We start from the raw sequence: 20,167 nt of genomic DNA on the forward strand, positions 1-20,167 counted from the left end.
ACTGCAAAAATGTGTACTAATTTTTTAGCAAGTCAGAGAGATCTGGAAGGATAGTCTCTCAGCTGAACTAAGGATTATTTTAAAAATTATACTATGTCATTATGGGTCTTTTAGGAGGTGTGTACTGGTCAAATAGTATTCGTATATTTTTTTTGTGATGCTACAGCTCCAGTTCATTCAAATCTGTTAACCCTAATGCCTTATTTGTGTATTTGTGAAAAAGAATAAACTAGGAAGACAGATTCTGAGTTTTCTAGAAGATGAAGAAATACTTTCCTCCATCAGTTATTCTTCTCTTGTTTCCCCATAAATCAGATTTTGTTGGAAAGCTTTTCTGAAAAGGATAATTTCAGGGTTTTGAGTCTCATCATTAAGACCTTAACCATCAGTGAGAGAGAGGATTATTTCTTTGCTTTAAAAGGGAAAAAAATCTCTGAGAATTGTTTTCCTTTAATTTCTGCCTCTGAAGTATTGTCTAAAGATAGCTCCATCTACAAAATATTTTTTAAAACATCATTTCTCCCACAACCTGCAAATTCCAAAGAAGTGAAAATGGATAAGTTTTAGCTGATCTGCATTCTCCTTTTTTGGGATAACCCAATGACATTGAATTAGATTGTAACCATGCATTTTCTCATTAAATTGTGGCATTGCATTTTATATATAACATTAAAATGATTATTAGTTAAGCAGTTAAAAACTTCTAGAATTAATATTGCATATGCATGCCCAATTTTCCTCTGCGCTATTTGCCTTATGATGGTTTTCAATTATGCAGTCTCGAACTATTTTTACATGACCCCATCTCCTAAATTCGCAGGGTAGATGATGCCTGCTCAAAATAAATTTATTAATAGGTTAGAAACAAAACCAGGCAGTAATGAATTATTGTGCTCAGTGACTCAACATTTAATCATTTCATAATTTTAATAGTATTTAAAAACTAGCATTATGAATTCCACTTGTGGAGCTGAATGACTAGGTTAGTCTATGAGAGTTAGGCACCTGGAATAGGAATCCTGAGAAGCAGCACTCTGAGTACTGAGATGCTAAATTAATTAATAGAAAGCAACAGTGAGAAAACTGAAAGTCAGAACTTGAAACCCTGACAGTCAGTGTTCAGATCACTTTTCTGTAAAAATCCTTCAGTACAGTATGGCCTGCTGAAGTGCCTGAGTGCCTACGAAATTGGAAACTTGAGTTCTTTTTATCCCAAGGAGTTTGAACCTGTATTTCTAGCATCCTGTGATGATTTTCCGAACAGGCAAATCAGGTCCTTTTGAATACTCAGGTTCATAGATAGCTAGTTTCTGTATCCTACATAGCTGGAGGGGGGAAATTAGGCACCTAGGAGTTAGCCTAGGAAAGAGAGGGGTGTTGATAGGAAGCTTTTTTATGGTCATCCTATACCTCCATAGCTTCTTTGGTGGATTTGGAACACTATAATGAATCTCTTGTGTAACCTAAGCACCAAAGTCCTTTCTCAGTGGCATTTGCTTTCTTGGGTCTGCCCAAATCTTCTGTGAAATCAGTATTGTGTAATGCCATGTACGTTTTGTTTTCCAAATTTGTGTAGAAAAGGGATTATTAATTTTCTAATGGACTTTCCCATTCCATATTTGGTAAACTCAAAACTAGTAAAAGTGTTTAGGTTCCTCAGTGGCTTTGAGAGGTAGCCTTTTATCTGTATGAACACTGGAGTCTTTTACTTCACCATGAGCATGAAGTATAACATTATATATACACACATATAAAGCATAAAGAACTCCTGCGAATAAACCAGTTGAAATTATCAAAACCAGCAAGTAGCGTGAGAGGTGAGGGGCCTGGGTTTTCAGAGTGGGTAGCGCTTTTCCAGCATTTATCTTCAGAAGAGTGTTCCCATTCACCTCTTGGAATTGTGAACAGTCAGCACTTCTATTGCAGAAAATGTCAAATATACATATAGCAGCTCTTTAGTGTAATACCAATCTGACAGAGTCCTTTGGCAGAAAATTCACTTGTGGAGTTCTCTTAAAATTTTACTTGTTGCCATGTTGTTCTTTCATTGACCTCTTGAAGGATTTCTTAGGCTCATGTTTTCTCTTTGTTTTAGTGCTTTACTGAAATGAAATTGCTTGACACAGCTGTTCCAAGTCTTAAGGCATAAAAGTGACCTCTTTAACTCCTCCTAAGTGTTCCCCTTTCTAGAATACTGAGTATGTGGACAGGCGGGGTTTAGGTTTCATGCATTAGGACATAAGATAATGCAGGCAACAGGCAGTACAATAAATTGTACTTCTGTAACAGGAACAATATGCAAATCCAGAAAATCAAAAGATAGTACACTCTATGAACATTTTTATTTCCTTATCATCCTATAATATTCTCACAGATTAAATCAAATTAAATCATTGGGATTTCCAGGTTTATTTCCCTGTAGCTGTTGACTGCTAAAAAAGAATAATTGTTGAATGTTTTTGAGGTGTGCAGAAGCAGTTCTAGCTATGCATTTTTACAAAAAAAAGGTGACATTCTTTTTCATTACAGAGTAAGCCAGAAAGTGAAATAAAATATGTAAATATTTTAATGAGAATGATAAGCATCTTTAATGTGTGAAATGATGAAATTGTATGATGCAACAAAATAAATGTAAATTAATTAAATTTGCATGAACTAAGTAAAAGTGAGTATGTGTTTAAATGAGGAATCCTTCTTTATTCCTTAGTTCCTAATTTTTTTCTGGACGTTGCCTCAACTGAGATTTTGTATTCCCATGAGGTTTTGTTTAACAAGTCTATTTTCAACCTCTGGAGCACAACTGGGTAGAATTTTTTTGATCTTATTTCTGGAAGTTGCAAGTTTTCTTGCACCCTCCAGATTTACCAGTTTAAGTTAACCTGCTATCAGAACAGGTTTTTTAATATCAATCCTTACAAAATTTTTCCTTTGTTTAGCTTAGCCATTTTAGAAACACATGTTCAGCTATACAGGTGCAGTTTCAAATTAGACAAGCAGTAAGCCTGACACCTATAATTTCTTTTTACTGTTTTTTTTTTCCCATCTGAAAATTTCAAAGTTAGTTCTTAAATTTGGTGTGGTACAGAAAGCTCTGAGCATATGCCTTTTCCTTGTTTGGTGAAGTTCAAGCAGAGGTTAACAATATAATTTATCCAAGCATAAAGGTTAATAAATACCTATCAAAGCGTTATTTATTCTTTTCTATTAGAAAGACACTGGTTTGTATGCCTTCCATTTGAAAATGTTCCTTAAAAGGATCTTTCTCTACATTTGGTTCTTTGTTCTTCTATTTAGTTTCCTTATCTCAGATCATAACTATAATAGAAGACTGCACTAACTCTGAACACATATAGTGCAAGATAAGATTTAATTCAATCATAAAATGTCTTTCAGGACTCGTGAAGCTTTTTATTCTGCAATTTAAAATATTTGTACAGCTATATACTATGCAACATCACGGTACAACAATTTTATTAGGATATTAAAATGGTTTACTACAAAAATATGTACTTATTCACTAATTTTATGCATTCTTTGGTAAATTTTCAAAATGTTAATTCTATTGTAATAGAATTACAGGGGATATATAATATCTTACATAATCACTTACCTAGGTTAACAGATTTTGCTATTTGAAACGTTTTCGATTTAAGGTCTTCATTGCATAAAATAGCATATCTGATGCAGCTTCTCTTAGTTTTTCCAACACCACCCCAGTTTTTTCCAACACATCATTTAAAATCACTTAGCTACTCACTTGTATGGAAGTGAACTTAACGGCAGAGAGAGAGAGTATGAGATTGTGAAAATGGTTGTGGGCTTGTTTTCCATTATGTTTATGTGTATTTTGAAATGTTGTACTTAAAAAGGTATGTATTTTCAACCATGTTAGGCATCTCAGTGTTTGGATGGAGAAGTAATAGTGAAAAAAATGCCTACATAGTACATACATAAAGTTGTCCCAATGGTGATTCTGATGGTGCCAGTTGCTCTTATTCATCCTACATTAAAGTTTGACAAAGAAGTTGGGGGAGTGGATGGGACTCCCATATGCCCTTAGACCTGATCTGTCCTCACAGATCAGATGATATTTTCTTCTTTATGAAAGATGAGAAGAGGGCGTTTCACTGGGGGGAGGTGTTAATCACTGTGATTATGGTAGCGGGGAGATGTTTTATGTGTTTTCTACAACAAGGTTTAAATCCTCATCACTTGTGGCACTTTGTATGAAAATAAACATATTCAGTCTGGTATTATCAAAAAAATCCATTTTGGGGCAGATCCACTATCAAATTTGCATTTTTATGGATTCTCTTTCATTTTGTAAACTGCCTTACATGTTACAGTACAAAAAACATCCTGTGCCACAGGGCAATTTGGAAACAGTGGTGTTGTTTAGACAAATCTTCTTCCTTTTTCGGTATTGCAGAATTGATTTAAAACTTAAGATGCAATTTGTTGCAGCTCTTTCCTCTGAATTTCATGTCCAGACCATATCGCTTCCTTTTACAATTGGACACAGGTAAATTTTGACTTGATGGAAACACTCAGGACGCTATGAACAAAGTCGTAAAAGCACCATACTCAATATTTATTGTATTTTAGCCTAAGCTCTCATTAATGAAAAATTAATATCAGCAAAAAAAACATTTCTGATAAATGTAACAGTTTGGGTTTATGCCTCTATTTCAGAATTTTCATCAAGAAGTCAAGAAAACAGATGATTCAGAAAGCTTGTCAAGCCTTGACAGTCTTGAGGCTGGAGAACAAAATGGAAATTACACAACACCGAGTGAATCATCTTTGACTACACAGTGTGACTGTGCCCTGTACAATCCAGAAAAATCACAGACTAGGAATAATGGTTTGCTTTATACAGCTCAAAGTACTTCTAAAAATGTGCATCTAAATAATTGTCTGAGAAATGTAGATTTGCAAAACAACCACAACTTACCTATTCATAATCTTTTAGCTAAATATAATGTTCTAACTCCTGCTGAACACGTAAACAATTCAGAAGAGGAATCATCTGCTTCTCACAGACCTGGAAAAAGCCCTGCAGAGTTCTCTGCCTCTGGTAAGCAAGAACGCTCTGTAAGTAATGCATTTCGTTTTCTGCAAAATATAAAAGAAGAAAGCAGCAAACCATCTTCTGGAACGGCCAGCACATTACCCAGTGGTCATCCTGTTTTCAATCCTAGCAAAGTCTGGGCCAGCCCTGACTGTATTCCAGGAGAAAGAGTTCAGGATCTGATGCAAGATCAGAGTTTTAAAATGACCCCACAAAAAAGAAGTATATCTGTGCAAACCTCCAGTCAACCTATTGCAACATCTATAATCCTATTTCCTAATCAGGGATGTTCCACTGGCATTCCTAGCACAGCTGATACGTTACCAAAGGACAAAAACATCAGTACGGAGTTTTTAAAAAATACCTCCGGAAAAATGACTGAAACAAAAGAAGAAAATATTAAATGTATTGATGACACTAATCCAGGATCATCTTTATTTCAGGACATACCAAATGCCTCAGTTCTGTGTGATGTTAAGCAACAGAATAACAGAGAGGAAGAGAAAGGAAATATGATAGAAACTATGTCACTGGTGTCTGACACAGAGTTAAATTCTGGCACTCGTGCACAGCACAAAACCCTGAAAAACAATATTCTTGAAAGAAAAAGAGCAAGATTATTCACAAGTATCTTAAAGAAGGAATCTAAATATGAACCCAGCCATTTCAAAGCTGTGGTTATGAACCATGGGATCAGTTTTGGAACTCGGCCTGTGTCTTCTATCAGAGACAGTTTAGAACTGGCAAAAATAAAAAAGAAAAGTGCAGAAAATGAAAAATACAATACAAAGTTAAGATGGCATGATCAAATTAACCAGATAATAATAGAAAATAATGAAAAATGCTATGAAAAAACCACCAGTGAAATATCTTCTGCACAGCTGCAATATGTTCAAACTACAAATGATGCTCCTAAGACTAATTTAAGTATTGTTGCTCAACCTTCAAACCCCTTGTTCATGAAAAATCATCAGGAAAACTCTCATATATCAAAACCAAATGTTAATACTGAAGAATCAAAGAAAGAATGCATGCCTCTGAATATATTTATGTCTACTGGTTCCTTTTCTACTAAAAAAGCTTGGATGGTATCACAAGGTGAAGAAAGTAATCCCCCAGTATGTAGTAATAATTCTAAAATTAATGACATTAACCAACTCAAAAATAAGGCAAAAATAACTAGAAGACCAAGATCTGTAAAAGGCCAGCCAAGTTTTATGCCCAAGAAGAGAACAGGCACTATAATCCGACCACAGTCAGCCACTGAAGCCAACAAAACTCTGAAAGCTCCAGGGAAATTGGTGGCACCTCACCCACCATCCGCACCTCTGCCGGGAAACAGAAGTGGCAAAAATGCAGCCAGCCCTGGGTGTCAGCCCTCAAGTCTTCAAGCTACCACTACAAGCAAGAATGATTTAAATGAAAGGCATGTTTTCTTAGCAGATCAGGTTTTAAATAGAAAGGGTGCAGAAAACAGTGAGAGAATTACTTGTCATTTGGACTTGGCCACTGGGATACCTACACCTGGCTGCAGCATGGCCAAATACCAACCTTGGGCAAAATGTAGGTGTTCTGTAAATAATGTTCAGACAAGCGCCTGTCAAAATCATTCAGTAGCCTGCACTGAAAGAAGACCTGCTAACGCAGAAAATGGATTACTTCTCCACCATATCCCAGCAGCTGGGAAAACAAGCACCTCCTGGCAAGGAGCGCATATTGCCCGAGCTCCAAAAGACCCTGCCACTGGTAAGAGTCATGTTTCTGGGTCTGGGGTGGGGGGATGTTCAGACGAAAGTCTTTTTCAATTACGTCACAAATTTGTTTTCAGTTAAAACACCCAGCCTTTCATCCATTCACACAATACAGCCAGTTTTAACAAGTTTTTACCATTTGTCATTGTCACTTCTATTCTAGTGCTGCCCAGAGGCCTCTCAAACATTGATCCCCATTTTTAATAGCTCTCTACAATATTAAATGAAAAGGAAGCATTTTCCCTGAGATTATATGCCTGGCTAATGAGCAGATGTGACAGGTGGTCTAAATAATGGTATAGGAGGAAGTGACTAAGTTTATATGAGCCAGTTTGCAAGGTAACTGGGAGCGATAGCTTGTTGTCCATCAGTCACTGCCACCTGAGTGAAGGAAATGTAGATCTAACATGTTTTTAAAATGCTGATACAGTAAATGCCTAAAATTACTATGCTTTAGTCTCAGTAATCCAATTAATGCTCAAAAAACTGAAATGTAGGTTAAAAATAAAGAGCTTCTACCAGATAAATTTTGCTGTGCTGCAAAGTATGTCTGATTTATAAGGAATTTTAGGAAATTTTAGGAATAACCCTTCATTTTATTAATAACTAACCTTGGGAACAATATAATGGAGAGACTGATTGGTAAAACAGAGGAAAGATGCATAAGAAATTTTGGGAGAATAGATTTTAATTTCCTGGTTTTTACATTTCAAAATAGGTTTCAGGCTTTTTGATTTGCCTTGTTTCTCCTCTGCAGCCTAGCTATATTCTGTGCCTCGGGCACTGATGGCATCCTTGTGCTTGTAGTTTGTGTGTTGTATGCTGGTTTGCTTCCTATTGAGGGTTGCAGCTGGAGGCAGAGCTCCTGAAGCTGTAGACCCTGCTTCAGGTACAAGCAGTATCCAAAACACTTCACATACTGGCATCACCCCGAGGATCAGCCGTGCAGCTCAAAGAAACTTTCTACCAAAATAAGTAATTCCCGTGACTTTAAAAAAAAAAACAACCCTAAATTTCTGGTTTTATCTATCTACAGTAATACATAGTTTTAACTATGAAGTGATTCAGAAGAGCTGTTTTGTAAGAGCAGAGGCAGGTGAATATTCTTGGCCTAAAGCAGGGGTGGGAAATGAGAAATGTTATCTGCTTGTCCGTTCCAGTTCAAAGTCAAAGAGATGAGCTTAAGATATGTGTGACTTAAGTTAACCTGTTTGATTTTACATTGGAAATGACTGAAGACTTGCATTACCATGCCTCGCCTCCAGCAGAGATACTTGCCTCTTGATGTCCTTATTTGCACATCAGATCAATTAATCAGGAAAGTTATTGGGTCAAAGTTGTGTGCGCTGCTAATACTGTCTTCACTGCGACTTTAAATGTGACATCCCCAGTATCACATAGCTCCAGCTCTTTTAGAGGAAGCACCAAGTAACTTCTTTTCAAAAATGCGGGGGATGGCCCTCTCTCAATATCTGCTTAGGTTTGAAAGTGTTTCGTAATTCTTCTTTATTTTAAATACTTTAGATAACTCTTAATGACTTGCTATTATTTGTTCTATTGCCTGCAAATGCACATAGATCACCAAAGTCTTTGTCCTGAAGTGCTTGCTATGAGAGACTGAGTACTGCATTGTTCTTGAGTAAAATATCTGCTGTGGCACTATTACAGAGTTCAGTGAGGTCTGTGAGGACACCGCAGAAAATGGGATCTATTGCAGTGCTTGGCCAAATGTAGAGAAAAAAAGTGAGAACAAGATGAATAAATAAAATTGTTGCCCTTGAGGATCTTCCTTTAATTGGGCTTCCAGTCTTCAAGTGGTGTATCTTCTGGGGGACACATATTATACTGTAGCTGAATACTACAATTATTTTAAGTACTTTGGCGTTCAATCAGTAAAATGCTTTAAAAATATTCTTAACATTTAGCCTGTGACAAATGGTATTAATTCATATGCTTATAGTTAAATAAGGGCAGACTGCTCAGTATTTCATGCCCTTAAAGATACTATCACTTAATATATTTTTGTCTTACATTTCTCAAAGGAGTCTCTTGGTGTAGATCTAGCATGTCTTTCAAACTAATTAAATTAAGTGTCGATGCATATCAATAGAGCAACTTTGGATTATATTTTTCAGAAAAACATTCTATGATTATTAATATAACAAGGGATTTCTTCTTTGCTTCTTTTTAAATTTCTCCCTGTGCTCAATATAAAGTGATCACATTTGCTTTTCTTTTCAGGTGCTATTCAGCACCATGTGTCACATTACAGTAATTCACATATAACAAAATGGCAAAAGCTAAGGTGTCCCACGTTACTCTTGATGGCAGCAGCCAGATAAGTAGTTTCAAATCTGCTTCTAGGATCAATGAATTGGGTTTTTTTTCTGCAAATGGTAAGAATTCTGCTTTGTTAAATCATAGAATTATAGAACTATAGAATCAGAGAATCATGGAATAGTTTGAGTTGGGAGGGACCTTTAAAGGTCATCCAGTCCAACCCCCCTGCAATAAGCAGGGACATCTTCAACTACATCAGGTTGCTGAGAGCCCCATCCAACCTCACCTTGAATGTTTCCAGGAATGGGGCATCTACCACCCCTCTGGGCAAACCCTCATGGCAAAAAAAATTCTTCCTTATATCTATTCTAAATCTTCCTTCTTTTAGCTTAAAACCGTTACCCCTTGTACTATCACAACAGGCCCTATTAAAAGTTTGTCCCCACCTTTCTTATAAGCCCCCTTTAAGTACTGAAAGGCTGCAATAAGGTCTCCTCAGAGCCTTCTCTTCTCCAGGCTGAACAACCCCAACTCACTCAACCTTTCCTCACAGGAGAGGTGCTCCAGCCCACTGGTCATTTTTGTGGCCCTCCTCTGGACGCATTCCAACAGGCCCATGTCTTTTCTGTGCTGAGGGCTCCAGAGCTGGATGCAGTACTCCAGGTGGGCTCTCATGAGAGCAGAGTAGAGGGGGAGAATCACCTCTCTCAACCTGCTGGCCACACTTCTTTTGATGTAGCAAGGATTGCTGGCTTATGTCCAGCTTCTCATCCACCCATACCCCCAAGTCCTTCTCAGCAGGGCCACTCTCAATACTTTCATTCCCCAGCCTGTATTGAGACTGGGGGTTGCCCTGATCACGGTGCAGGACCCTGCACTTGGCCTTGTTGAACCTCATGAGATTCACACAGACCCCCTTCTTGATCTTGTCCAGGTCCCTCTGGATGGCATCCTGTCCCTCAGGTGTGTCAACTGCTCCAGATAGCTTGATGTTGTCGTCAAACTTGCTGAATGTGTACTCGATCCCACTGTCTATGTCATTGACGAAGATGTTGAACAGTACTGCTCCCAATATGGACCCCTGAGGGACACCACTTGTCACCAGTCTCCATCTGGACATTGAGCCATTGACCACTACCCTCTGGATGTGACCATCCAACCAATTCCTCATCCATTAACAGTCCACCCATCAAATCCATAGCTATCCAACTTAGAGAAGAGGATGTTGTAGAGGACCGTGTCAAAGGCCTTACAGAAGTCCGGATAGATGACATCCAGAGCTCTTCCCTTGTCCACTGAGGTAGTCATTCCATCATAGAAGGCCACTGGTTGGTCAGGTAGGACTTGTCCTTGGTGAAGCCATGCTGGCTGTCTCAATCACTGAGAAATATTGAATCGAAATACCACTGTAATAACAAATAAAGAAATAAAATTCTGTTAAAATCACTAAAATACCTATTGGTCTAATCATGAACTGTAGTTTAACTGCATATGGAAATATTTATTATGCGAATAAATAGGTAATTTATCTTCCCAAGTATAAATCAAGTAACTGCATTTACAAATCAAGTAACTGTGTTTACAAATGAGAATGTAATATCTCCTTGGATATGTGGATTCATGACGTGCACACGAAAATGCTGATTTGCATCTCTCTCCAGCTGAGGGAAAATACTATACAGCAGTACTGTCATTAAAATTAGTGTACAGATGTATAAATCAGTGAGATTAACTACAAAACCCCAAGCTGTAGAGCTAAGGTTTTACACCATGACTTTGCATTTGAATCACACCTGTGAGGCCACACCTGGAGGACTGTGTTCAGTTCTGAGCTCCTCAGTACAAGAGAGACACGGACAGATTGGAGAGAGTCCAATGAAGGGCCACGAAGACAATGAAGGGACTGGAGCATCTCTCCTGGAAGGAAAGGCTGAGAGAGCTGGGATTGTTCAGCCTGGAGAAGAGAAGGCCATGGCGGATATTATCAACATCTATAAATACCTGGAAGGAAGGTGCAAAGAGGGTGGAGCCAGGCTCTTTTCAGTGGTGCCCACTGAAAGGACCAGAAGCAATGAGCACAAACTGAAACACAGGAGGTTCCCTCTGAACATCAGGAAACACTTTTTTTTTACCATGAGGGTAACAGAGCACTGGTATAAGTTGCCCAGAGACTTTGTAGAGTCTCTATCCTTACAGATACTCAAAAGCCACCTGGACATGGTACTGGGCAGCAAGATCTAGGTGGCCCTGCTTCAATCAGGGGTGTTGGACTGGATGATCCCGAGACATCCTTTCCCACCTCTACCATTTTGGGATTCTGTGAATCAAATAAACTGTGTGAACCATTACACATTTTCTGCACGGTGCTATGCAATCTTAACAAAAGTTGAATCCATTAAGATATAAGGCACAGCATCTTGGCAAAACATTACTTTTTGGTACATTATGTGCTATTTGTTATGTCATAGTTCACTGTTCATTCTCCCTCTTACTTTGTAAGACCACCTTGTATCATTGTACAGACCATCTTTGTTATGAGGGATTCAAAGTGGGGTTTCACTTAACCTGCTTATAAATGTCCACGTACGATCCACATCTGTATCTTACAGTCCTATGCTAACACGAAATTAAATATGCTTTAGAAGTGCCTGTTTCTATCTTTTTACTATCAGAAAATACATTCAGCGAGATCGGATGTAAACATATACAAGGTAAGCATCTAAATTTGGACAGAGATGTTTACTCACCATTGTTAGATTTGTTACTACTATCTTTATCATGTTTTTACACATTTTTGGTTTATTTTTGCATGCCTGTTATTTAAGGTGTTGTTCCTGTTACAGGACAAAAGCAGGCTTTTGACAACCATGAAAATAAACACAGAAGACAAAGTGTAGCCTCTAAAAGATGGAAGCCTACTTATCATGCACAGGTAAATATTAAATACTATTAAAAAAAAAGCTTATTTCTCTTCAAAATGGAAAGAGTTTCAGGAATATCAAAGATTTGTTCAGCGTCACACAATTTTGAATCAATGTGCTTAGTCAGCTTGCTGTCACTGCTAATAAAAAGAATAAAACCAACTCGAATACATCACTGTATTAATATACACTAATATTTTTGCACCTGAAAACATTTAGTAATATGAAATAATAAATAAAAAATGTTCAGAAAGTAGTATAGTTACCTTAAATTACACTTAAAATATTCTTACAATATTTTTGATAGAATTCATTATGTACCGTCGAGCTGAGTCCTGTTCAATCTGCATTTGATCCAGTACAAAATAGGAATAACACCTATAAGTCTGATGAAGGTACAGTACCACATCTCACTTCAATTCTTTATTATACATAAAGTCGTGACCTAATACATCCACTGCGTAACATCACTTCTGTGTTTTGGCATCAGTGATTCTAAGTAAGAAAGGGTAGTTTGTTGTCTAGACCTGTTTTTTTTCCACGGAAATGTAAGATATAGCGTCATATGTCACGATATTGATGGTTTTATAAATGCACTACAACATATACTCAAGTTTCATTCCATTCCTGTTTGTATTTAACTGTATGATAGCTGGATGTATCATACATAACTATGATAGGGACAGGTATTGCTTGCTATCATTATATGTTTCTGAACCCAGTAGAACTTGCTGTGGTGCCAATTGTAAGATGCACTAGTGATCTGAATTATGGCATTTTCTAACATGTCGTGCTTTTTGACTTTGCCACTTTGTTGATCTTTTAATGTGCATTTTGTGGGTTTCACAGACCTATAGTAATGAAAACAAGCAGCATATTTAAATGTCGTGAGCTCTTCTCATTTGAAGTTACCCCTGTAATCTCTTCAGTTTCAGAAAGCACTGTTCAGTTTCTTATGGCAGAAAAACTAGCAAGTACACCAGCCTCAGAAGGTGAAATCCTGGCAGCTATGGAAAATGTGCAACCAGCCAGCCAGCCCTCACTGCTCAACAGGGCTCCGTGTCTAGGCACGAGTGCACTTTCAGTAGAAGAACAGAAGATTTTCCAGTCTCTTGATCGTCTCAATCAAAGGCTACAAAGTAAGTTTGATAATAAATAGGATCCCACATCAAGTGATTAAGTAACTTTATATTTGTTGTCATGGCTTAAATTGGATTAAAAACGTGAATCCTGTGGTAGAAATATGTTTCTTCTTATTTTATTCTTATTATTCTTTACTAAATATAGCAAACAGGAAATCAAAATCATGAAACCTTTCTTAGAGTCAATGAAATTAATTTAAAATAATGGTGACTTTGCCTTGGTCAAAAAAAAATTTCAAAATGTGACTGCAGGATGCCTTCAGAAACTGCCTCAGCCCAACTGTAGATGTTGTATCTAATAGATGTTTGTCAAAACTGTTCTTTAAAGTGAAAGTGTAAAGATACAGATGTATCAGCCTCACTTAGGAATCTGTTCCAATGTTTATCCATCTTAATTTTTTTGCAATTATTTTTGCAAGTAATTACGCTTTATATTATACACCCTATATTTTTTTGCAAATGTAGCCCTTTATAATGAATGGCTTTTCATTTCCTTTCTTCTAGTCTTTTAGGGTGTTCCTCTTCTTCTCCATATCACAAATACGGTTCTGAGATTGCTGCAGCCAAATCTGAATGTTTATGTGAATATCACTTGCACAACTACTTTAAAAATCTCAAACTTACTTGAGCATTCCCTAACCTATTCTTTTTGTATCCCAGGATGATTTCTTACCTGCTTTAAGAAGTGCTTTTTATATGAGCTGTCGCATTGCAGTTGACATTTCATTGAAGAATGTGGGGATAAAAGTCTGTACTCATTCTTGATATATTTTTCTCTCCAGTGATTCGTTAGCCAACACTTTCATTCGTCATCCTATTATAACTAACATACTCGTAGAACAAACTTACTTTTGGGGTCTCTTGCTACTGTATCCAATGGTTACTATTTGCTTTGACCAACATGATCATACGGGTCTTCCATAAAAATTCTCATTAGTTTGACATAGTTTTTGCATTTTGTGTGCTCCATTCTGTATTTGAAATCAATGGGGACCTTGTGGTCTCTTCACTGGACTGCCTGGCTTTCCATATCATTGGAATAAATTCTGCTTGACATTTTTGCTGTTTATGGAACTGCCGACTCTCATGAATTTTATATTTTCCTTGGACTTTTTTCATATAAAATTTTACATGCCAATTATTTGAGTTTATAAGAGTCTGCTTTCTTGAAGTCCATTGATTTTATTTTACTATTCTACTTCTTTTCCTTGTGGACTGCACCATTTCACGATCAGGTTACCCACATTTACCTCCCTATTGACTGGAATCAAACTAAAGCAGAGCTTATTAAGCTCCTGCACACTATCCATACATTTCTACATCAACTGGTGGATTGCTTGACTTTGAGGAAAAAGGCTTCAGTTTCCTGTAAACTGCAACAGCAGAATAAAAGACCTTTGCAACTGCTTAGAAACTTTCTGCAGCTGTGGCTTACAATTCCTGCTCCCATCAAACAGTGCTTCAGAATTTCATTTTACTGTATGTACCTCATGGATATTGCTTCCAGGCAAATAGAAGTGAAGAATTCTGTCTTTTGTCAGAGAGGAGATTTAGTATGATGTGCTCGGGTTAAGCAAGTAGATATGAAAAGAGAAATACAAGAAAATAGAAAATAAATTGCTGTATAAATAACAGAGAAATAACAAAGAAACAGGAGCAAAGGCAAACGCAGCAAAGGAACTGGGAGCAAGAAAGCTGAAGTTTGCAAAGCGTGAAAAGGAAAAATTTGAAAACTGTCAGAAAAGTACATAAGGAATATGACAGAAACAATGAAAGAATCATAGGAGTTAACAGATTGCAAATGAAGAAACTGCAAATGATTGTAATACATATATATGTATGTATCTTAGAAATGTAATTAGCTTGCCTAATTATTTGGGGATTAAAATTGGTAACAAGAAGCTGGGGAATTTTACAGGTAGACTTATAGGACATGTAAGTACATGTAAGTTGGTACCTGTAAGTAAGTGCATAAAGTGTTGTAAGTACTCACATGTCATGTAAGTACATTGCTTTTTTTAAACAGTGACCTTTTTGAACCCCTTTTTTTGGCTTTGTTTTCACATGTTACCAAATTAAGCAACTAAAACTGTGTGCATTCACAGCAGTCTTTTTAATGAATAACAGTTAGTCACTCACTAACCAAAGTCTGGAATTTTTGTTGCCAGCTTTGAGTAGCTGGCATTCTTTTTTCTAGCTTTAGATTTCTTTATGGACACTGAATTTTTTGTTCAGATGATAATATCTAGCTGCAAATTTTAAAAATACAGATATGACATACACTTCAGCAGCTGTTGGTAGGAGAAAAAAGAACAGTGCAATTAAACTACATTTCCATAATCTTCCGGAAGTTTTGTGTTGAATATTTGACTGTGAATCACATTTCTATTGCGGTACTTGGTTTACATAATATTTATGATACGCTTTCATGCAATTTTTAGATCTTCAAGAAGCCATTACCAGAAACCCATCTGCTTCAAATGTTTTGCAGCTAATCACCCCTTTAGTAAGTATTTAATTTAAATATGTTCAGCTTTAGTTCCTACAAATTGATCTCATGGCTTATTTTACAGAAAAAGAAATAATTGGAAATATTGACATCAATCTATTCACTGGCTTGACAGATTTTCAGATTTTGATTTCTGTAAATGTGTATGTATGTAAAAAAATGTTAAAAAAATCTAAAAAAAAATACACATATGAATTTTTATAGTACTGTAAACAGGCTTTACCAGACTGCCTCATCCTCTGGTTTCATTTTCCTTTTGGAATCTGAAGACACTTGCAAAGTCCAGGAAGTTCCAAGAACCTTTAAGGAATAGTAATTTAGCAGGGTCGATTTGAACTATATATAGCTCATAATTAATTTGTATTTCTTAATAACGTAGAGATGAAAGGGGGAATGATGCATGGTACTGCATAAAATAATTGGTAATTCAATGAATTCTTGCTTTGACTGCAGATATGCTGTGTTCTATAGATGATAGGTACTACCTTTCTTCAATAAGTGTATTTTTTTCGTATATTCTAGACCTTGTCAGTTTGAAGCAAAATAATCGTGATAGCTGGAATATAAAGAACCGAACAGGCAGATGAGTGTCTGAAGTACAAAATTTACATTTCAAATGTTCAGTTTATAATGCAGGAGTTAGTATTTATAATTCTGTATTATTAGTCTCCTCCTTTACTATATATTTGTACTGAGGAAAAACTATAGACAGATGCCTGTGTACTTCACATCCTTTATATACTTTCACATAGTTCATATACTTTACTGGATAAAATGTTACCAAAAATGTTAGAGAAAATACTCTTTATTAAGAAGGCTTTTGCCATCTGAGTTTGAGACTGAAAAACCCCAGACGGTATCCAGGCTCCTAAATTCAAAATGATTGCCTGGTTTTAAAATGGGACAGTGGAAAGAACACAGAGCACATCATTACCTCTCTTCTAGTGAATCCTAGTAGTGGGTGCGACTTGGAACCTCAGCTTCCTCTCTTCTGCCTCCTATCTTACAAATTTAATTTCTTATGGCTTAACAGCATGTAAATTTTGTGTTTTCCAGCAACTAGTGTAGTATAGTTACCTTTATTGGATCTAACTGTGTTTTACTAAAGCATTTTTGACCTTGTATGTTCTCTGAGACTTTCTTCATAGCCTGTCCTACCATAGAATCCTATAGAACCCACAGAACTATAGAATCATAGAATCATTTTGGTTGGAAGAGACCTTTAAGATCATCAAGTTCAACCATTAACCTAACACTGCCAAGTCCACCACTAAACCATGTCCCTCAGCACTACATCTACCTGTCTTTTAAGTACCTCCAGGAATGGTGAGTCAACCACTTCCCTGGGCAGCCTGTTCCAATGCTTGATAACCCTTTCTATGAAGAATTTTTTCCTAATATCCAATCTAAACCTCCCCTGGCACAACGTGAGGCCATTTCCTCTTGTCCTATCACTTGTTACTTGGGAGAAGAGACCAACCCCCACCTCGCTACAGCCTCCTTTCAGGTAGTTGTAGAGAGCAAGAAGGTCTCCCCTCAGCCTCCTTTTCTCCAGGCTGAACAACCCCAGCTCCCTCAGCAGCTCCTCATAAGACTTGTTCTCCAGACCCCTCACCAGCTTCATTGCCTTTCTCTGAACTCACTCTAGTGCCTCAATGTCTTTCCTGTAGTGAGGGCCCCAAAACTGGACGCAGTATTCGAGTTGAGGCCTCACCAATGCTGAGTACAGAGGTACAATCACTTCCCTAGTCCTGCTCACCACACTACTGCTGATACAAGCCAGGATGCTGTTGGTCGTCTTGGCCACCTGGGCACACTGCTGGCTCATACTCAGCCGGCTGTCGACCAACATTCCCAGGTCCTTTTCTGCCAGGCAGCTCTCCAGCCACTCTTCCCCAAGCCTGTAGCGTCGCATGGGGTTGTTGTGACCCATGTGCAGGACCTGGCACTTGGCCTTGTTGAACCTCATACAGTTGGCCTCGGCCCACTGATCCAGCCTGTCCAGATACATATGTAGAGCCATCCTAGCAAGTGTCAAGCAGGTTGACACTCCCACCCAACTTGGTGTCGTCTGCAAGCTTACTGAGGGTGCACTCAATGCCCTCGTCCAGACCATTGATAAAAATATTAAAGAAGAGAACTGGCCCCAATACTGAGCCCTGGGGAACACCACTTGTGACTGGCTGCTAACTGGATTTAACTCCATTCACTACCACCCTCTGGGCCTGGCCATCCAGCCAGTTTTTTACCCATCAGAGAGTACTCCCATCCAAGCCATGGGCAGCCAGTTTCTCCAGGAGAATGCTGTGGGAAACAGTGTCGAAGGCTTTACTAAAGTCTACGTTTACAACATCTACAGCCTTTCCTTTGTCCACTAAGCAGGTCACCTTGCCACAGAAGGAGATCATGTTAGTCAAGCAGGACCTGCCTTTCATAAACCCATACTGACTAGTCCTGATCTCCTGGTTGTCCTGTATGTGCTGTGTGATGGTACTCAAGATGATCTGCTCCATAACCTGAGGTCAGACTGACATGCCTGTAATCCTCCTTGTGGCCCTTCTTGTGGATGAGCATCACATTTGCTACCTTCCAGTGGGCTGGGACCCTCCCAGTTTGCCAGGACTGCTGATAAATGATGAGAAATGGCTTGGTGAGCACTTCTATCAGCTCCCTCAGTACCCTCGGGTGGACCCATCTGGCCCCATAGACTTGTGTGCATCTAAGTGGTGTAGCAGCCCACTGGCCATTTCGTCTTGGATTATGGGGGCTTCATTCTGCTCTCCATCCCTGTCATCCAGCTCTGTGCTGAGTACCCTGAGAACAAGGCGTCTTGCTAATAAAAGCTGAGGCAAAGACATTAAGTACCTCAGCTTTTTCCTCATCCTTGGACACTATGTTTTCTCCCACATCCAATAAAGGATGGAGATTCTCCTAAGTCCTCCTTTTGTTGTTAATGTATTTATAGAAACATTTTTATTGTCTTTTATGGCAGTAGCCAGATTAAGTTGTAGTTGTGCTTCGGCCCTTCTAATTTTCTTCCTGCATAGCCTCACAAAATCTTTGTAGTCTTCCTGAGTGGCCTGTCCTTCCTTCCATAGGCCATAAACTTCCCTTTTCTTCCTGAGTTCCAGCCAAAGCTCTCGGTTTAGCCAGGCCAGTCTTCTTCCCCACCAGCTCGTTTTATGGCACGTGGGGACAGCCACCTCATGCACCTTAAAGATTTCCTTCTTGAAGAATGTCCAGCCTTCCCGGACTCCTTTGCCCTTCAGGACTGCCTCCCAGGGGACTCTGTCAACCGTCTCCTAATCAGGTCAAAGTCTGACCTTCAGAAGTCCAAGGTGGCAGTTGTACTAACCCCCTTCCTTACTTCTTCAAGAAGGATGGATATTCACTCAGTAATTCTGGGAATGACACTGTACCCTGTAATACCAACCTCTAAATCCAGATGAAGGAGCACAATTGTTTATATAACAGAAAACAAATCACATGATGTCCTCAAATGTTGTTTCTGGAATGTCATATTATACACAATGGCATTTCTGTTTATGTACATGTATACCTCATTATTCTCCATTCTATTCTAGAGTATTCAGCAATGTCTATCCTCCCCTTTGGTGATGAACACTACAAAAGCCTCACAGCAGTACCAGAATGCCTCAGTTAGCAATCGACTGCAGCTGCACAGGTGATACTGACGTTATCCGCTCCAGGATACTACAGCTTTAGGTACTTTATATATAATGTATCTACTATTTGACATTATAAAATTAGCAACAAAATAAAGATGAAAGCGGTAGCTCAAATAATGAATGTCAATTGACTGGTAAGCATTTTTAGGATAATTAAGTCTTTTTTATGATGCACTGTGTTGTAAAATTAAAAGAATGAAAATACTTCACATTTTTAGCATTTGCATTGATTGTGTAAATTTCCTGTGCCTGTAATTAGAGTGAAAGGAAAACAAATATTTTATTATTTAGATTATGTATACACTACTTTCCTAACTTCTCCAGTTTTTTAAGATTCGCTAATAGATTCTGTTACAATCATAAAAGATATATTTTAAAAGTGATTTGATTATTGCTAAATAATACGTGGAGTTTCACCTTTTCTCTTTATATTGGTGGCTGTATTGCAAATTACTGCAGACTGGGTGTTGCCCTTACTCAGTAGCTTCATCTGATGGCTCTAAAACTGACTGTGTTCCCAACATCGTACCTCTCCCAGCAGCTGCTCCTGTAGGTCTTGTTCAATTGGTTGGAGATTCCTGTTCTCCAGATTTTCACAGCAATGTTTATCAACACTCGCACTTAAAGAGCAATTCTTACTCGGCTCTTCATGTGAAGAACCCCAGGCTGAAACGGTCAGAAAATTAGAAAGAAAAATTAAAGAAAATTAAAGAAAATTAACTCCATATTGGATGCCTGATTTTCTGTTCGTAGCTATACAGCAAGAATTGTGGGCTTAGTCTGGGGACTTAAACACGACTGTAT

General features: G+C 38.0%; 1 protein-coding gene across 1 annotated transcript in view; it reads left to right on the forward strand.

Moving 5' to 3' along the window:
• The window catches only part of CEP126 (centrosomal protein 126), a 45,705-nt gene extending 26,310 nt beyond the window's left edge, over nucleotides 1-19,395 (forward strand). Inside the window, 8 exon segments of the mRNA XM_063338363.1 lie at nucleotides 4,693-6,817; nucleotides 9,064-9,111; nucleotides 9,114-9,218; nucleotides 11,928-12,034; nucleotides 12,331-12,418; nucleotides 12,953-13,162; nucleotides 15,607-15,671; nucleotides 19,259-19,395. Of these exon segments, the coding sequence (XP_063194433.1) occupies nucleotides 4,693-6,817; nucleotides 9,064-9,111; nucleotides 9,114-9,218; nucleotides 11,928-12,034; nucleotides 12,331-12,418; nucleotides 12,953-13,162; nucleotides 15,607-15,671; nucleotides 19,259-19,363 (2,853 nt within the window). The 3' untranslated portion in view covers nucleotides 19,364-19,395.
• The last annotated feature ends 772 nt before the right edge of the window (nucleotides 19,396-20,167 follow it).

This window comes from Chroicocephalus ridibundus, chromosome 1, assembly GCF_963924245.1.
Source record: "Chroicocephalus ridibundus chromosome 1, bChrRid1.1, whole genome shotgun sequence".
Classification (NCBI taxonomy): domain Eukaryota; kingdom Metazoa; phylum Chordata; class Aves; order Charadriiformes; family Laridae; genus Chroicocephalus; species Chroicocephalus ridibundus.